This window comes from Taurulus bubalis (assembly GCF_910589615.1).
Source record: "Taurulus bubalis genome assembly, chromosome: 17".
Classification (NCBI taxonomy): domain Eukaryota; kingdom Metazoa; phylum Chordata; class Actinopteri; order Perciformes; family Cottidae; genus Taurulus; species Taurulus bubalis.
In genome coordinates this window covers 21,040,659-21,059,434 of record NC_136605.1, presented here as the reverse complement: position 1 = coordinate 21,059,434, position 18,776 = coordinate 21,040,659, and the positions used below count along the sequence as shown (strand labels likewise).

Genomic DNA, 18,776 nt, shown 5'->3' with positions numbered 1-18,776 from the left:
CGCTGGGGACAAACGAGCCGAGCGGAGTCGAGCCGCGCCGAGTGGAGCCGAATGGAGCCGAACGAGCTGCCGCTGGATCGTCGTCGTTACGGTGCAAATGACACTCTGAGGTCATTTGATCAACGCGAGGACCCAGAGATATAAATACTCGTTATCAAGTAGTACTCCTCTTTATACACCTCATTGTACTACACCTCAGAGGTACATGTTGTACTTTATACTGTACTACACCTCAGAGGTACATGCTATATATGATGTGTTATATATGATACGTTATATGTTATATTATATAACTGCATATAACACATCATATTATATATGATGTGTTATACGCAGTGGTGTATAGTAACGAAGTAGAAATACTTCCTTACTTAAGTCGTTTTTCTGGATATCTGTACTCCACTTTACTATTTATATTTATATTTCTGTTGACTTTTACTTTTACTTACCTACATTTTGCAAAGAAAACTAGTCCAGTCTACTCTGTAATTTAAGCCTTTAGTCCAGTCTACTCTGTAACTTAACCCTTTAGTCCAGTCTACTCCTTAACTTAACCCTTTAGTCCAGTCTACTCTGTAACTTAAACCTTTAGTCCAGTCTACTCTGTAACTTAAACCTTTAGTCCAGTCTACTCTGTAATTTAAACCTTTAGTCCAGTCTACTCTGTAACTTAAACCTTTAGTCCAGTCTACTCTGTAACTTAAACCTTTAGTCCAGTCTACTCTGTAACTTAAACCTTTAGTCCAGTCTACTCTGTAACTTAACCCTTTAGTCCAGTCTACTCTGTAACTTAAACCTTTAGTCCAGTCTACTCTGTAACTTAAACCTTTAGTCCAGTCTACTCTGTAATTTAAGCCTTTAGTCCAGTCTACTCTGTAACTTAAACCTTTAGTCCAGTCTACTCTGTAATTTAAACCTTTAGTCCAGTCTACTCTGTAACTTAAGCCTTTAGTCCAGTCTACTCTGTAATTTAAGCCTTTAGTCCAGTCTACTCTGTAATTTAAGCCTTTAGTCCAGTCTACTCTGTAACTTAACCCTTTAGTCCAGTCTACTCCTTAACTTAAACCTTTAGTCCAGTCTACTCTGTAACTTAAACCTTTAGTCCAGTCTACTCTGTAACTTAAACCTTTAGTCCAGTCTACTCTGTAATTTAAGCCTTTAGTCCAGTCTACTCTGTAACTTAAGCCTTTAGTCCAGTCTACTCTGTAACTTAAACCTTTAGTCCAGTCTACTCTGTAACTTAAGCCTTTAGTCCAGTCTACTCTGTAACTTAAACCTTTAGTCCAGTCTACTCTGTAACTTAAGCCTTTAGTCCAGTCTACTCTGTAACTTAAACCTTTAGTCCAGTCTACTCTGTAACTTAAACCTTTAGTCCAGTCTACTCTGTAATTTAAACCTTTAGTCCAGTCTACTCTGTAATTTAAACCTTTAGTCCAGTCTACTCTGTAACTTAAACCTTTAGTCCAGTCTACTCTGTAACTTAAACCTTTAGTCCAGTCTACTCTGTAATTTAAACCTTTAGTCCAGTCTACTCTGTAACTTAAGCCTTTAGTCCAGTCTACTCTGTAATTTAAGCCTTTAGTCCAGTCTACTCTGTAATTTAAGCCTTTAGTCCAGTCTACTCTGTAATTTAACCCTTTAGTCCAGTCTACTCTGTAACTTAAACCTTTAGTCCAGTCTACTCTGTAACTTAAACCTTTAGTCCAGTCTACTCTGTAACTTAACCCTTTAGTCCAGTCTACTCCTTAACTTAAACCTTTAGTCCAGTCTACTCTGTAACTTAAACCTTTAGTCCAGTCTACTCTGTAACTTAAACCTTTAGTCCAGTCTACTGCTTAACTTAACCCTTTAGTCCAGTCTACTCTGTAACTTAAGCCTTTAGTCCAGTCTACTCTGTAACTTAAGCCTTTAGTCCAGTCTACTCTGTAATTTAAACCTTTAGTCCAGTCTACTCCTTAACTTAAACCTTTAGTCCAGTCTACTCTGTAATTTAAGCCTTTAGTCCAGTCTACTCTGTAATTTAAGCCTTTAGTCCAGTCTACTCTGTAACTTAACCCTTTAGTCCAGTCTACTCCTTAACTTAAACCTTTAGTCCAGTCTACTCTGTAACTTAAACCTTTAGTCCAGTCTACTCTGTAACTTAAACCTTTAGTCCAGTCTACTCTGTAATTTAAGCCTTTAGTCCAGTCTACTCTGTAACTTAAGCCTTTAGTCCAGTCTACTCTGTAACTTAAGCCTTTAGTCCAGTCTACTCTGTAATTTAAGCCTTTAGTCCAGTCTACTCTGTAACTTAAGCCTTTAGTCCAGTCTACTCTGTAACTTAACCCTTTAGTCCAGTCTACTCTGTAACTTAAACCTTTAGTCCAGTCTACTCTGTAACTTAAACCTTTAGTCCAGTCTACTCTGTAACTTAAACCTTTAGTCCAGTCTACTCCTTAACTTAAACCTTTAGTCCAGTCTACTCTGTAACTTAAACATTTAGTCCAGTCTACTCTGTAACTTAAACTTAAACTTATAACCCGCTTCACAAGGACAGGATGTTGAAATGGAAGCAGGTTTTCAGAGCTTTTTTGCCGATCTCAGGATATTCTGCCTTGGTTTTAATCCAGAACACCGGCAGAGTTAAACCAGACTTTTATTTTTTAGGGTAATGTATCACAGAACCTCTTGACATGTGTCTAGATGTTTCTTTCATCATTCAAACGTCACGTAAATAATCATTCAGTCATACCTCCCATCAATAACCTGTTTCAGGTTGACGAAAACATCATGTTCACCTCTTTAAAGACACATAGGTGTAGTTATACTGCTTCACATCAGATCAATAAACATATTGATCAGCTTTGCTGCTCCAGTCACTTCATGGATGTCTAAACGTTTTAAATAATATTCATTTTGTATTCATAGTTTTCGTTTTATTATTATTACATTGTATTATTATTATTGAATATTTGTATTCACAGTTTATTTTATTATATATACATATATATATATATATATATATATATATATATATATATATATCTGTATCATTAATTATTTCTATGTATTTGTGGTTCATACATTATAATTTTACTTTAAAGTCCATCTTGACTGGGAACTACGTGTCCCAGAATGCCTTGCGTCAGTACCGACGTCATATCTCCTCGCCGGTGTTCCGCTCGTCTCCTCCTCGCGTCGCTCGCGGTGTTCTGCTTTATTACCGAGCTTTCTCCCGGTAGCTCCCGTTCCACAGCGCGTGCCCGGTAGCTCCCGCTCCACAGCGCGTGCCCGTGACAGCAGGATGGGTCCCGTCGAGGTGAGTTATGATGACCGCTCATTAGCGGGGAGGGCTAGAGCAGCGCCCCGCTGCTAGCGCCAAACCCCGTTCAGAGTTCTGATGAATTCATGTTTTCTTGCTTATTACTAAAACTCGTCTGAATGCACCGCGCGTGTCCATCGCGCACGCGCTGCAGAGCCTCTGCCGGTCCGTTCGGCTGCTGATAGCACGAGGGCACGCGCTCAGAGAGAAGCTCACATATAGTAAATGTGTTAAGCACGAGCGTGTTGTAGAGTTGATTCGGCTCGAGGTTGAGTTCTTTAGCAGCTCGAACATTCAACCAGCTTATAAGATAACGACGTTAGTAACGCATTAATAACGCATTAATAACGTCCTGAAAGCCACTGTTGTTGTTGTCCATCTCCTCCTCTCCCCCCTCATCTCCTCCTCTTCCTCCCTCCATCTCCTCCTCCCTCACTACATCTACTCTTTCCTTCCTCCTCCCCCTCCTCTTCCTCCCTCCATCTCCTCCTCCTCCTCCTCCTCCTCCATCTCCTCACTCTTTCGTTAGTAACACATTAATAACAGCCTTAAAGCCACTGTAGTTGTTGTTGTTGTCCATCTCCTCCTCTTCCTCCCTCCTCATCTTCCTCCCTCCTCCTCTTCCTCCTGTCTCCTCTTCTTCCCTCCTCCCTTCCTCTTCCATCTCCTCTTTCCTTCCTCCTCTCTCCTCCTCTTCCTCCCTCCATCTCCTTCTCCCTCCTCCTCTTCCTCCCTCCATCTCCTCTTTCCTTCCTCCTCCTCTTCCTCCCTCCATTTCCTCTTCCCTTCATCTTCATCTCCTCTTTCTTTCCTTCCTCCTCTTCCTCCCTCCATCTCCTCTTCCTCCTCCCTTCCTCGCCTCCTCCCTCCTTTGTTAGTAACACATTAATAACGGCCTTAAAGCCACTGTTGTTGTTGTCCATCTCCTCTTCCTCCCTCCTCCTCTTCCTCCCTCCTCCTCTTCTTCCCTCCATCTCCTCTTTTCTCCCTCCATCTCCTCTTCCTCCTCCCTTCCTCTCCTCCACCCTCCTTCGTTACTAACGCATTAATAACGGCCTTAAAGCCACAGCATGTAACAAGTAAACACTGTTGTTGTTGTTGTTGTTGTTGTTGTGCAGCTCCTCCACATGTCGGTCTTCTCCCAGAGCTTCTCTCCCTGCGGTCGGTTCCTGGCAGCTGGAAACAACTATGGAGAGATCGCCGTGTTCAGGTCTGAGGCCCTCAAAGCTCTGCTAGACAACAACAACAACAACAACAATAATAATGCTTTCCTTTGTGTTGCAGCCTGTCTGCAGCCCTGAGCCCAGACGCCACCGCGCTGAGTCAGAAACCTGTTCTCAGGTTCCCCGGTGAGTAACCCTTGTTTTGGCCCCTCAGCTCACAGGGGCCCCATGCTCTTTACCCGAGTAACCCTTGTTTTGGCCCCTCAGCTCACAGGGGCCCCATGCTCTTTACCCGAGTAACCCTTGTTTTGGCCCCTCAGCTCACAGGGGCCCCATGCTCTTTACCCGAGTAACCCTTGTTTTGGCCCCTCAGCTCACAGGGGCCCCGTGCTCTTTACCTGTGTAACCCTTGTTTTGGCCCCTCAGCTCACAGGGGCCCCGTGCTCTTTACCTGTGTAACCCTTGTTTTGGCCCCTCAGCTCACGAGGGCCCCGTGTTCTCGCTGCTCTCCACTGACTGCCAGCTGCTCAGTTCGGGGAACGGGGAGATCAGCTGCTGGAGCTGGAGCGAGCTCATCAAGAAGGTGACTGTCCCTTTAAATCCTGAACGGGTCTTTGTCAGGTCATCAAACAGGCTTCATTCATAAATGTTTTAATTAATTACTTTTTGTTCCCTCAGAATGTCAAAGCTTTGTGGACAAAAAGACCAAACTACAAGTGAGACTCATATTCTGTATATTTTATATATATATTCTATTTATATTCTATATATTCATATATATATATTCTATTTATATTCTATATATTCATATATATATATTCTATTTATATTCTATATATTCATATATATATATTCTATCTATATTCTTATACACACGGAGGCGGAAATAAGTATTTGATTCCTTTCTGATTTTGTAAGTTTGCCCGCTGACCAAGAAATGAACGTCTATAATTTAATGGAAGGTTTATTTGACCGCTGAGACACAGAATATTATTTTTTAAATCCAGAGAATCACATCGTATAAAAGACTTCAGATGGGGTACGTGGGCCTTGGAGCTCATTTCTTTGTCAGCGGGCAAAGTTGCAAAATCAGAAAGGGATCAAATACGTATTTCCTCTTGTGTGTATTTATATATATATATGTACATGTTGTACTTCATGTTAAAGCAGTTCTTGTCTCTTCAGGTCCAGTCTGGAGATCCCAGAGATCAACTCCATGTCCATCAACCAGAGAGTGAGACCTTCATGTTTTTATACCTTAATGTGACAGCGTACTCCAACAAGTACCTGTAACAAGTACTGCTAGCTGTACTAGGTACCGCTCTGTGTCTGATGAAGACGAGGTCCTCTTCCTCCCTCAGGACAACAGTCTGGTCTTCGGTGGAGGAGACAACAACGTCCACATCCTGGACCTGGAGCACGGAGTCTTCAAGGTGAGTCGGGTTCACCTGCAGGTTCAGGACCAGGAGACCTGGACCTGAACTGTGTCTGTGTCCCCAGTCCGTCCTGCAGGGCCACACGGACTACGTCCACTGTGTGAGCGTGAGGGACCGCGAGGCCGAGATCCTGTCGGGGAGCGAAGACGGAGCCGTGAGGATGTGGGGTGAGGATGAGGGAGGCTCGGCGGCCATGTTGGTCTCGTCTGTAGTTCTACTACTACACCTGTACTTTAAATGTGTATCTTTATTATAGTGTGTATTTATAACCACTTCCTCATGGTTTCAGACAGCCGGACCGGTCAGTCTGTTCACTGCATCGAGGTCCACAAGTACGAGGTGACTTCTTTATGTGATTCATCCTCCTCTTCTCCCTCCCTCCTTTTCTCCTCCTCCCTCTATTCTCCCCCTCTTCCTCCTGTTAAAGAGACATTCTGTGTTTCAGAGTTGTGCTCGTCCTCAGTTTGGTAAATGGATCAGCTGTTTGACCACCGACTCCGACTGGATGGTGAGCGAAGCCCAACAGTAAATGTATTGACAATGTATTGATCACGTATCGACCCTGTATTGATTTTCTACTTCCTGTCCGGTCTCAGCTGTGTGGTGGAGGTCCGTCTCTGTCTCTCTGGCATCTCCGCTCTCTGTCTCCGACCTCCGTCTTCCCTCTGCCGGGCGTCCAGAGACAGACCACCTTCTACCAGGACATGGTGAGACGGGGATCTGTCTGTCTCTTTATCTGTCTGTCTGCACGCCTGCCTGTAGATGACCTCATCTTCTTCCTCCTCAGATCCTGGCGGTGGGCGAGGGCCCGGCCGTGTCTCACTGTCTGCTGAGCGGCAAAGTGAAGGCTCAGATCCCGTGTTCGCCTCAGAGCCTCAACACGCTGCAGCTCAACACCAGCAGCACCGAGCACCGGGTGAGTCCCTGAACGCACCGCGGAGCCTTCAGCCCTGGACCAGGGTTTAATAATCCTAATGTTTAATAATCCTAATGTTTAATAGTAATACGTGAACCGTTTGTTTTCCTGTTCTTTAGGTTCTGACGGTCGGAGGAAGCAGCGATCAAATCGACGTGTTCACAAACCTGTCGTACAGAACCTTCTCGCTCAGCTTCTGATGCGCGCGCACACACACACACACACACGCACACACACACACACACACAATTAACGTTTGCGTGTGACAACTTTTGTATCATTTATTCTGAAGATAATAAAATATTTTTGTGTTTTATACAAACTGTTGTTGTTGTTATTGGTAACTGAATGAAACAAACCATGAAGTCCTGTGTGAATATTTAGGCGTCATTGAGGGGAAACAGAGTTCTGGATTTTAAAAAGTTTAACTGAAAAGTTTTTTTTATTATGATAGCAAAAAAAATACATTTATATTTCACTTTGAGAAGCAAAGTGAGTTTCTTTCCAGCGGCGCTCTTCTTCTGTGGTACAAAACTGAACTCACATCTCAACGACGCATTCCAACTGAAGAGGAAACGGAAGCCATGTGATGCGTTCAGGAGCAGAATATATATCGGGATAGACGGCGGTTGGGTTTCTCTTTTTCCCTTTTTGTGTTTCATAGCAACCAAGAGTTTATTTTATATACAAGCTGCTCACCGGCGCTCTGGCTGCAGCAGTTTACCCACAATGCATCAGGAGTAACGTCCTCACCCGATGAGGCCTTCAGGGACTGAGATGAGCGTGGGGAACAGCTGCTGCTTGTAATTTATGACCAAGTTCAACGAAACCCGTCTGCTCAGACACAGGCCAGACGGGCGGCGTTCCCGGTGGGCGGCGCCAGCCGGGTGGGCGGGGCTTCAGGCGGCCGACAGACAGGCCTGGCGGACGCTCTGGGCCCAGGTGTTGAGCAGCTCCGTCACCGAGTGCTTGTCAGGAAGCTGCAGAAGTTTGGACGTCATGTTTCTGTGGACCGTCTGCAGGAACCCGTTCGCACCTGGGGGGGGAGGAGGCGGGTCATGTGATCAATAACCTTTCATGGACTTCCTGTCCAAGAAAAACATCATTCATGTTTCATGAGGTCTCACCGTACTGGTCCCCGTCGTCGGCCCAGTATGGACTCTGATCAGGATAATCGGCTGGAACGCTGAGCTGCAGGGGAGGAACACTGGGAAGGTTCTTATCATCTGAGAACAGAACCAAGAGAACCGGGTCAGAACATCCTGATGGTACCCGAGTCAAACTGTTCTAGTATGCGTCGTGTGTACTGGTTCTAGTGGTCTCTACCCAGTTTGCAGACCAGGTGCACGGTGCCGTTGTTGCTGCAGAACGCGGGGTCCAGGTTGACGAGGAACTTGACGTCGAGGCGGGCCACCTCTCCCTGCAGGATGTTAGGGATGGTCTGCCGCTCGTCTTCCTCGTGCTTCCTCTTCCTCGCGGCGATGTTGGGCCCCCTGAGAACCAGAACGAATCACTCATCTCATGTTCATCAATATACGTATATTAGTCTTCACGTCCGTGTTTAAATATGACGTGTTAAAGTATAATCCGGTGTACGCACGTGATGGGCGGGCCGTGGATGGCGGACATGGCGGGGGCGAAGGTCCGGTACAGCGAGTGGTTGAAGACCGGGGAGCGGATGTTGGCCATGACGGCGTCCAGCAGCGGCTGACACAAGTACTGCTGCTTGTTGGACACCTGGGGAGGCGGGGGGGTCGGCTGGATGACAGGGGCGGAGTTATAGTCATGCATCCCATAATAACAGAGGCTATAGTCACTGCATCCCATAATAACAGAGGTTATAGTCATGCATCCCATTATAACAGAGGCTATAGTCACTGCGTCCCATAATAACAGAGGTTATAGTCACTGCGTCCCATAATAACAGGTTATAGTCACTGCATCCCATAATAACAGAGGTTATAGTCACTGCATCCCATAATAACAGAGGTTATAGTCACTGCATCCCATAATAACAGAGGTTATAGTCACTGCATCCCATAATAACAAAGGTTATAGTCACTGCATCCCATAATAACAGAGGTTATAGTCACTGCATCCCATAATAACAGAGGTTATAGTCACTGCATCCCATAATAACAGAGGTTATAGTCACTGCATCCCATAATAACAGAGGCTATAGCAGAGGTGGGCAAACTACGGCTAATCCGGCCCGCCGAGTATTATAATTATTATAACATTAAAAAAAAAAAAGTTATAGTAAAGACCGCTGTAGCGCTTCTCCGTTCCCAAGTTCAGTTTCCTGAAGCACGATGACCACAACAGACCAGCGTTGATGTTTCTTCGTGCTTTGGGGAAATCAAGTCGGGAGCAGAGAGGCGTTACAGCGGTCTGTAGCGCCGTGCGGACCACTGCCTGCCGTGTTCTGCTGGACTACAGCGACACACAACACTTGCTGTGCTGCGCTGGTCCATTCCACCCCTCCCCCACTGATCCCACAGACAAGGGCGACACTTTTGTATTATTTTTTTTACCGTAATACACCGCAAAACACTGAAAAGCTCCACTTCTTAGCGGTCAGAATCCTTTTTAATCATGTCGTAAAGCGTTGCCTTTAGAATAATTACGGTAATATGAATCACTTTCTGTCGCCGGAGTCAGGGTTTGTACTCCAACAGTTTTAGAGTTGTAAAATGAACTGACAGCTGCATGCAGAGTATTTTTCCTCAGTATAACTAACATAACTAACCACATTCGACCCACGGAACTGCGCCACCCTGCGCGCTCATGTCACGTGACATATAGGGTTCTGTCTGCCAGCCTCCTGCATTGATCCCTTCTGTCACAATGAGTGGACCCAAGAAAAGACAAGTCAGACAGTGAGTGCAGAGTCTTTAATGAGTGGACTGCTAAGTATTTTTTCACCGAAGTACGATCAGAGGCAGTATGTCTTATTTGCCAAGGAACCATTGCAGTATTCAAAGAATACAATATTAGCCGGCACTTTTCCGCCAAGCATGCTAACTATGCTAGCCAACAGTCAACGACAGAACGGGCGGCTACTGCTAAGAGGTTGGCAGCCAATTTAAAGAGTCAGCAAAATATTTTTTTTTATTTAACCAGCGAGTTGAACAAAAAAGCTGAGTCATTTACGTTATATTCTCACACCGCCCCCTGCCGGCCTCGCCGTCCTCCAGTGTAGAGCCACGGGTCTCACACCGCCCAGCACCCCCTGTGGCGGACCACAGGCTCCCCACCTTCCCTTTGGCTCCAATAATCTGTTTTACCAGATACTCATACTCTCATGTGGTCTGCATTTGGGTCCTAAACATTGTCCTCCCGTGACAGGTTCACACAAACACTCTCCATCCATCTGATACTGGCCCGGCCCGTCTGTCAATTTTTTTTATTCAATGTGGCCCCTGAGCCAAAAAGTTTGCCCACCCCTGGGCTATAGTCATTGCATCCCATAATAACAGAGGCTATAGGCACTGCATCCCATAATAACTCACCACGGCCATGTCGTTCTTCAGCTTTTCCAGAGCGATTTCACACTTCTGAAGCGTCTTCAGGGGACACCTGAAGGTCAGAGGTCATACAGTAAAGGTCAGAGGTGTTGAATGATCGTAGGAAAAATATGAAAAGTCTAAAAGTCTACTTGTGTACACATAACCTGCATAAGATGCTATAATGGATCGTCTTTCCTGTATAATGATTATGTAACCGATCCCGAGTAAAAGAATGTGTATTTTTAGGCCTGGGCTCGTTAACGCGTTATAAATAATAACTATGAATAAATAATAACTATGAATAAATAACGCCTTAACGCAGCAATCCATTAACGCCGACGATTATGTTATCATGTTGTTGTTTTTGTCTTGCACTTTGACTGATGGTTTTTAAATGCGTTTTATTTATTCCAAACCCAACGTAAGAGCTTGTGCCAATACCGTTTCTTTCTCCATTCAAAATGACCATAAACACCGTAGCTTTAGCCGCTAAACGCCGCACTATGCGACTTCGTTTCAACTAAGTTTTTTTTATATATATATATATATATATATATATATAGTTATATTGTATGTTAACTTGCTGTTGCTTTAGAGACTGGGACAAGAGTTAGGGGCGGAGCCTGTTCCCTCTCCTCTCCCCAGAGCAGGACCTCTGCATACGTACATACAGGCAGGACATGTACCTGGTGGTTGGGTCCGTCAGGATGTTCAGCAGACTCTTCATCTTGCTCAGGTCCTTCTTCCTGTCTGTAACAAACACAGTATGGAGGTGAGGCTCATTGATCAGTCTGATCAATATCTTACCAACTCATCAATCAATGTCTCCAACGAGCCTGAAACTTTTTCAAAATGTGAATGAATGTTGTTCCGATTGGTCCAATGGACAGCTGCTGATTAACTTTCTGTGAATCAACTTAACTAAATCAATTAATCGATTAGTGGTCTGACCTTCATTCTTGTCGATCTTATTGATCATCCGGCGCAGAGGCTCGATGTATTTAGAGAGCTGCTTGAGTTTCTCCATGTACTGCTGGTCCTCCAGAGACCCGGATCCAGCTGGACTCATCACTGAACCGGGGTTACCTGGAGGACAGGAGGAAGGGACAGGGACAGAGACAGGAAGGGTCAGAGACAGAGGACAGGAGAGAGACATCCAAGACGTTGAACAGTGGCATTAACAACAAGGTGTAAAGGGGCTCAGTCATCAGAACTTTGTGAATGAAATTTCTCCCTCCAGATTAAATTGCTATAACGCTGTACTCTCTCTCTCCTGAACACCTGAGCTTTGTGTACCTGGAGTGTTGAGCGGTCCGGGTGAAGGGACCCCGTAGTTCAGGGGCGTCCGGGCGTTGGCGGGGCTCTGTGAGGGCTGGGGGGACGGGCTGGGCTGGAAACCCCCCGGAGACGGAGTGGGACCAGAGCTGGAGACGGGAAGCACGTTAGAGACCAGCTTCACAATGCAAGCTACAACATGACAGGAGTGATGTCTTCATATGAAGGAGGAGGAGCTTTCCTCATGGACACCTCGTGGTACCTGGCTGAGTTGGGCTGGGAGGTGGGGGGTTGAGGTGAGGGCTGAGGAGGGGGCGGCATCGACAGCGGGGTTTGCACCTGCCCAGGTGAGGGCGATGACATCATTGGATGTTGCTGCGTCTGAGGAGGGAAGTGATGCTATTTTTATGATTGACGATTATTTGCAAATCCATTTTTCGTTTGGTTTTCTAAAACATCGAACAGACAGATTTTTCACAGATCGTTGAGACCTTTTGATAAATACCTGTGATATCGTCTGTCCTCCTCCTCCTCCCGCTGCAGCCGCAGCCGCCGCCGCTGCCGCTGCGGCGGCGGCTGCAGCAGCGGCAGCCGCAGGGTTTTGAGGAGGGATGGGTTGGTTCAGGGCTCGAGGCATCCGGGGTTGATTCTGCATCCCAGGACGGACCAACTTTACAAGACACACAACAGGACAGGTGAGCAGACACACACACACACACACACACACACACACACACACACACATGACCCCGATAGCCGCTAACCATCACAAACCCAACCCTCGCCCTAATCCAGACCTCCCAGATGTTGGACCTCCTCAGCTGGTCTCTTTAGACTGCAATAACCCCAGTCCGGGTTTGCCATTCCCTACTGATCACAGCCTGAGCCGAGCCCTGCTATCCCATTCTTGGTTGTCCAACAATTCATCAGAACTTCCTTGAGGGCAATTATTTCCAATTTTTTTTTTTCCAGCATAAAGCACCTGGCTGCAGTCTCACCTGTCCAGGTACACCTGCGATGTGCTGCGCCTGAGCTGCGGCTTGCTGGGCCTGTTGCTGCTGTTGCAAGGCTGCACGGGCCTGCTTTCACACGCAAACACACAAACAAAGCAAAGCATGCACGCAGAGGGGGTGTTGGGGTTAAACAAGACTACTGGAACTCTGATTTACCAGCTGCAGTGAGTAAACGATATGAGATAGAATAAGATACAGAGTTAATCCGTTACTGAGCAGCATATGAGAATAACAATAATAGTAATTCCGGCTCAGGCTCACTTGGAAGGCCTGGATCTTGAGCTGGTGCTGCTGCTGACTGAGCGAGCTGATGGGGACGTGCTGAGCGGACGGCATCTGTCCGGCCAGAGATGGAGTCACCATGCCGGGCTGCTGCTGCTGAGGGTGTGGAGGCATCTGACCTGGCTGAGGCTGAGCCTGGACCTGCTGCTGTTGCTGAACCATGTGATGGATGGACTGAACCTGGGCCTGGGCCTGAGCCTGGGCTTGAGCTTGGGCCTGAGCCTGAGCTTGAGCCTGAGCTTGAGCCTGAGCTTGAGCCTGAGCCTGAGCTTGAGCCTGAGCCTGAGCTTGGGCATGCTGCTGCTGGAGCTGGAGCTGCACCATCTGCTGCTGCTGCTGAATCCTGGTTGCGTGCATCTGCTGAGTGTGTGAAGGAAAGGTGTCAGGCGATATAAAGCCAGTTTGTAGTTCTCACACACACACACACACACACACACACACACACACACACACACACACACACAGACACACACACACACACGGTGAGCATCGGTCCTGCTACATTTCAAAAGATGTGTAATGCTTCATACCTGGTTCTGGGCCTGCTGCTGCTGCTGGTTCTGAAGTTGCTGATTCTGGTGGTGCTGCTGTTGCTGCTGTTGTTGTTGTTGTTGCTGCTGCGCCTGTTGCTGCTGCTGCTGTTGCTGCTGCTGCATCTGCTGCACCCTCAGCTGCTGCTGCTGCACCTGGAACTGCTGCTGGATGGCGTTCTGCTGCTGCTGCTGCAACGCGTTCTGCTGCTGCTGCTGCTGCTGCATGGCGTTCTGCTGCTGCTGCTGCTGCTGCTGCTGCTGCTGGGCCTGCTGGAACTGCTGGAACTGCTGTTGCTGCACCATCTGCTGCATCGGCATCTGTCCCGGAACCCCTACTGCAGAGGGAGCGAGAAGAAGATGAAGGACAAGACCTGGTCGACGGCTAGGAACCAGTGTGAGGAGAGGTCTGGAGTCTTAAACGCAACGTGCCAGAGCGGAGACTGACGGTAAGAAGGGCTCAGTTTAAAGGCTTCCAGCACACCACATGAAGGAAACACACTCACTGGCTTGTGGGTTTCCAGCCACCCCAGCCATGGCATGCTGGCCTATCTGCATCTGCCCCATGGCCCCCATGCCACCCACTGGAGCACCGGTGGGGCGAGGCCCCATGCCAATGGCGCCGGGGCCCCCTCCAACCCCTGTCAGGTTAGTCAGGGCATTCATGGGATCTAACAGAAAGGTAGACAACAGATCATGTTACGCAGCTCCGACATGCAGGGCAGAAACCATGAACACCGCGAGTCTGGTAGTGACAGATCCAGCAGAGGACAGAACACAGCAGAGAAAACCCCAGAGAGAAAGGGACCCAAACCCAGACAAAAACAAAGTTCACCTACCTGGACCTCCAAGTGTCTTCTTATCTGTCAACAAAACACAAGTTATTGTCAGACATGTTCAGGTCAGATAGGTTCAGCTAAGACAAGGTCAGACACGTTCAGGTCAGATACTCACGGATGTCTCTGAAGTGAATGATCAGCCTCGCCACCAGAGATAAATACTCCTCCTGGAGGAACGAGTGAGATCCGTTACAATACGTAAACAGGAGGATTATTATTATTGTTATTATTATTACTATTATTATAATAGAACTTACTCTAGATTTGGCTTTGACGTAAACGTGGTTCTCCATGTCGTTGCTCGACTTGGTGTGTGCGGTTCCTGCCTTCCTCATGGCCTCTTCACTGAGGGAAGCACACGGATCAATAACGAACGACAACGAGAGCCAAGTCACAGGAACGTTCTCTAGTGTTACTTAACTGGATCTAAATAATGTCTTCAACGAATTTAAGGTTATACAATACTGTTATTGATCGAGCAAGTTGTTTCCTCAACAGATATTTCAGTTCGTAGCTTCTAAACTGTGAATTGTTGTTTTTTAAGACTTCTATGAAAGCAAGTTGTTCAGCGAAAACAAGCAGTTTGAATATGTATTACGTAGGATCTAAGATTTTATAACCCAAACAAATAATCAATGAATCAGGAAAATAAAGTTGCAGTCCTGATGATTATATATGTATATAAATAAATAACTTTACATATGTAAACTTTAAAAAATGTATTATAAAATACATCTTTATGTTAAACATGTGAAATACATTGCACTAAATATTGTGATTAATAATAACCAGGATGCAGCAGAGCATTAACTGTATTTAAGGATCAAAGCAATATATATATATATATATATATATATATATATATATTAAAATATATATATATTAAAATATGTGTATGCCCGTTACATTAAAGAATGTGTTTAAAGTGCAGCAGTTATAGACGTAAATATAACGTGCATCATATACATTATATATATATATATATATATATATATATATATATATATATATATCATCGTGCTGTTTTATTGACATGATGGAAACCCGATGTTTGTGTTTTAACAAAGTAAACAAATAAAGAGTAAACTCGCTGAATGAACTCACCAACTTAACGTTAGCAGCTAAAATGCTAATAATAAACTAAGATTAACAATAAATGTGTTAATTTGGTTTACGCCGAATTAAAGACTGGACGTGTATCTTTCCGAATAGGTTTTCTTCGGGTTCGTGGACTTGTGTTACGCTTCTCTTTCGACAAGTCTGTTTTAATTTCACCGTTTTTTAAAGCAGCGTCTGACGTGACGTGCTTTCCTGTGGAGCTAGCGTTAGCTTGGCGTTAGCTTGGCGTTAGCTTAGCTCAGTGGGCTAACTCAACACAAACTGTCATTTGAGCCAAAAACGCAGCACAGAAAATAAATATCTCACATCTGAGCGACGACTTTCTGTCGGAACTGCGGGCTCCTCCAGTCGCTGTCCGGTCCGGGCACTTCCATGACCCAAATAATATATTAATGGAGGCTTTTCACTTGAAGAGTTTAATGTTTTCCCTCTGCTCTTCCTCCTTCCGCTCAGAGCAAAATGGCGGCTGCTGTTTTTCAGTTAAAACTCGGTACCGCCGCGTTCTGGAGGGACCGAGGAACTGTTGTACTAATACTACCCTGTTGTACTTATACGACACTGTTGTACTAATACTACACTGGTATACTAATACTACACTACATTGGAGCGTAGCAGGTAGTAACTGCCTCCTGTTTTGCTGACAGAATTCACAATATTCGACAAGCAGTTGGTGGCTACACACCAACCACAGGGTATGTGTTGTCCCATCTTTAAATAGCATCCATTCACATGACACAATTATATTCATCAACCAAAGAAGCCTAGAAGACATTATACAAAATCTCAAAATATCAAACCTTTCCTTTCTAAGTAAAATAATGGAAAAAGTAGTTTTTCAACAGCTGAACAACTTCTTGGCCGAAAACCACAGTTTTGATGTCTTCCAGTCCGGCTGTGGTCAGCACCACAGTACTGTAAAGGTTGTCTTAGTATTACTGGATCTCAGTGAGTGTATATATATATATATATATATATATATATATATATATATATATATATATATATATATATATATATATATATATGTATATATATATATATATATATATATATATATATATATATATATATATATATATATATGTGTATATATGTGTATATATGTGTATATATGTCTAATGTTAGTATTACGTCTCACTGCTGAATCATGTTTTTTTCTGCATTATGTTTTAATGCTTTTAATGTTTTATGTGAAGGACTTTGAATCGCCTTGTTGTTGAAATGTGCTACACTAATAACTTGCCTTGCCTTGCACTGATAGTATAGTAGTGTCATGATAGTACAACATGGTAGTATTAGTACGACACTGTACTAATACTACCCTATTGTACTAATACTACACTGTTGTACTAATACTACCCTGTTGTACTAATATGACACTGTTGTACGACACTGTTGTACCAATATGACACTGTACTAATACTACCCTGTTGTACTATCATGACACTGTAATACTAATACTTCACTGAGAGAGTACTGTTGTACTAATAACGCCTTTTCTGTATAAATACACACACACATACATATATTACAATAACTACAATATTACTGTTAACTCGTCAAAGCGCTCAGCGGAAGCCCTTTAGCAGAGCTCTCTTCTGATTGGGCGATCACAGACACGCTCACTCTGGCCAATCAGAGAGCAGCTCAGTTCTTATAAAACGGCGGGTTTGAGGGTAACGGTTTTATTTCTTGATTTACCTCAGCGAAAGAAACTAGAAACATGTCTGGACGTGGAAAGGGAGCCGGTAAGACCAGAGCGAAGGCGAAGACCAGGTCCTCCAGGGCCGGGCTCCAGTTCCCGGTCGGCCGTGTCCACAGACACTTGAGGAAGGGTAACTACGCCCAGCGGGTCGGCGCCGGAGCTCCGGTGTACCTGGCGGCGGTGCTGGAGTATCTGACCGCTGAGATCCTGGAGCTGGCCGGCAACGCTGCCCGCGACAACAAGAAGACCAGGATCATCCCCCGTCACCTGCAGCTGGCCGTCCGCAACGACGAGGAGCTCAACAAGCTGCTGGGCGGAGTGACCATCGCTCAGGGCGGCGTGCTGCCCAACATCCAGGCGGTGCTGCTGCCCAAGAAGACTGAGAAGGTCGCCAAGAAGTAGAGGCCCGGACCGTTAACAACAACAACAACGGCTCTTTTAAGAGCCACTCACACACCTAAAGAGAGAAATCCTTTATTGAATAATGTGTTTATATTTAATTTATGACACACCAACATATACACGTAACTCAACTCATTACGACATTAAAGCTCAAATGATGAAAGCGTTGTATTGACATTACTGTTATGTGTCGTTCTAATAATATAAAACCTGTAGGAGGGATTATCATTTCAGTGATCATTTATTGACTGGAAAAATATATTTAATGGATGCACAATACATTCCTTAGAGTTTATATTCCTGTTGAGTGTTCCATTGATTTAATCTTAAATGTAAATATCATTTAAACATATCTATAAATAAGTATTTCTTAAACTATGTACCGTTTATCGTTTGAAAGAAGCGGGAACAGCCGTTGAGTTGTAGCCTCTCGCTAGACCACGCCCACTGTAGCAGTGCCACAGTCCTCTCTTACGTCCGCATGTGAGCTTCAATACAAGATATCCTCCTGGGAACTGAGGGAGCAGTGTCTTTCAAATTTAAATTTTTGCGATTTCCTACCTATTTAGAGTTAAAAAAAAAAAAAAAAAACATACAATTTAGATAATAACAGGAATAATAATTCAACCTCACACAAATCTATTTGGATTAAATGCAGTCAGGTCGTAGTGCTTCTTCTTCTTCAAGCTCATCCTCATCTCTCACCTGAAAGCTCCAAATCTGATTCTCCCTCAACTATCTGGTACAGCATCCTTCATGTTGAGTCATTAAATACATTCATTTTGTTCTGGTGTCCACTATAATTGACATTCATAAAATGACTTTAAATAAACAAATAACTGAAATGCCAAATGAAACAAGTAATATAAACAAACGGTAATAAAAACAGTAAAGAATCCACAATAGCAGGATGATAATATTTGCTATAATATTTAAATAACATATTTAACACATTTACATCAACCAACAAGGTCGTTTTAAGTTTTGTTATGAAACTAATAAACCTCTTTATTGAATAATGCTCATTATTTCGTTTTGTTTTATTATAATATTTCTCTACCAGCTGTTTTTCTGCCTGTATGAATGAATGTTGTTCATTTTCCAGTGTAGTACTATCGTAATACTTCTATCGTAGTAATATAGTCACTCTTTGAAGAAAGGTGAAGACTCTGAGATCAAAAGATTCATATCATATTATATTAGTAATAACTTATTGAAGATGTGTTTTTGAAAGTAACAAGCTATTATGGAGACCACTCCGTACTGCGCATGCTCACTCTGTTCAA

At 44.6% G+C, this 18,776-nt stretch overlaps 3 protein-coding genes across 3 annotated transcripts; 2 read left to right on the top strand and 1 right to left on the bottom strand.

Moving 5' to 3' along the window:
- The first annotated feature begins 3,163 nt into the window (after window positions 1-3,163).
- On the top strand, window positions 3,164-7,703 carry thoc6 (THO complex 6). Its single transcript, XM_079233042.1, has 13 exons — window positions 3,164-3,298; window positions 4,420-4,511; window positions 4,586-4,650; window positions 4,944-5,047; window positions 5,143-5,180; window positions 5,650-5,698; window positions 5,826-5,897; window positions 5,965-6,067; window positions 6,190-6,239; window positions 6,346-6,408; window positions 6,497-6,607; window positions 6,688-6,816; window positions 6,936-7,703. The coding sequence occupies exons 1-13, from the start codon at window positions 3,284-3,286 to the stop codon at window positions 7,014-7,016; spliced, it is 972 nt and encodes a 323-aa protein (XP_079089168.1). The 5' UTR covers window positions 3,164-3,283; the 3' UTR covers window positions 7,017-7,703.
- A 7-nt stretch (window positions 7,704-7,710) lies between these two features.
- On the bottom strand, window positions 7,711-14,609 carry med15 (mediator complex subunit 15). Its single transcript, XM_079232914.1, has 17 exons — window positions 14,522-14,609; window positions 14,380-14,431; window positions 14,265-14,288; window positions 13,932-14,096; window positions 13,426-13,763; window positions 12,875-13,204; window positions 12,599-12,679; window positions 12,106-12,141; window positions 11,863-11,981; window positions 11,622-11,749; window positions 11,277-11,411; window positions 11,012-11,075; window positions 10,329-10,395; window positions 8,417-8,574; window positions 8,143-8,309; window positions 7,944-8,042; window positions 7,711-7,852 (listed from the first exon to the last, which is right to left on the bottom strand). Exons 1-17 carry the CDS (start codon window positions 14,597-14,599, stop codon window positions 7,716-7,718), a joined length of 2,178 nt encoding a protein of 725 aa, XP_079089040.1. The 5' UTR covers window positions 14,600-14,609; the 3' UTR covers window positions 7,711-7,715.
- Window positions 14,610-17,106: 2,497 nt separating this feature from the next.
- LOC306750398 (histone H2A-like) lies at window positions 17,107-17,525 on the top strand (the record flags this gene model as incomplete). The annotated part of the gene is made up of 1 exon (XM_079233813.1): window positions 17,107-17,525. The coding sequence occupies one exon, from the start codon at window positions 17,107-17,109 to the stop codon at window positions 17,488-17,490; it is 384 nt and encodes a 127-aa protein (XP_079089939.1). The 3' UTR covers window positions 17,491-17,525.
- Between the last annotated feature and the right edge of the window lie 1,251 nt (window positions 17,526-18,776).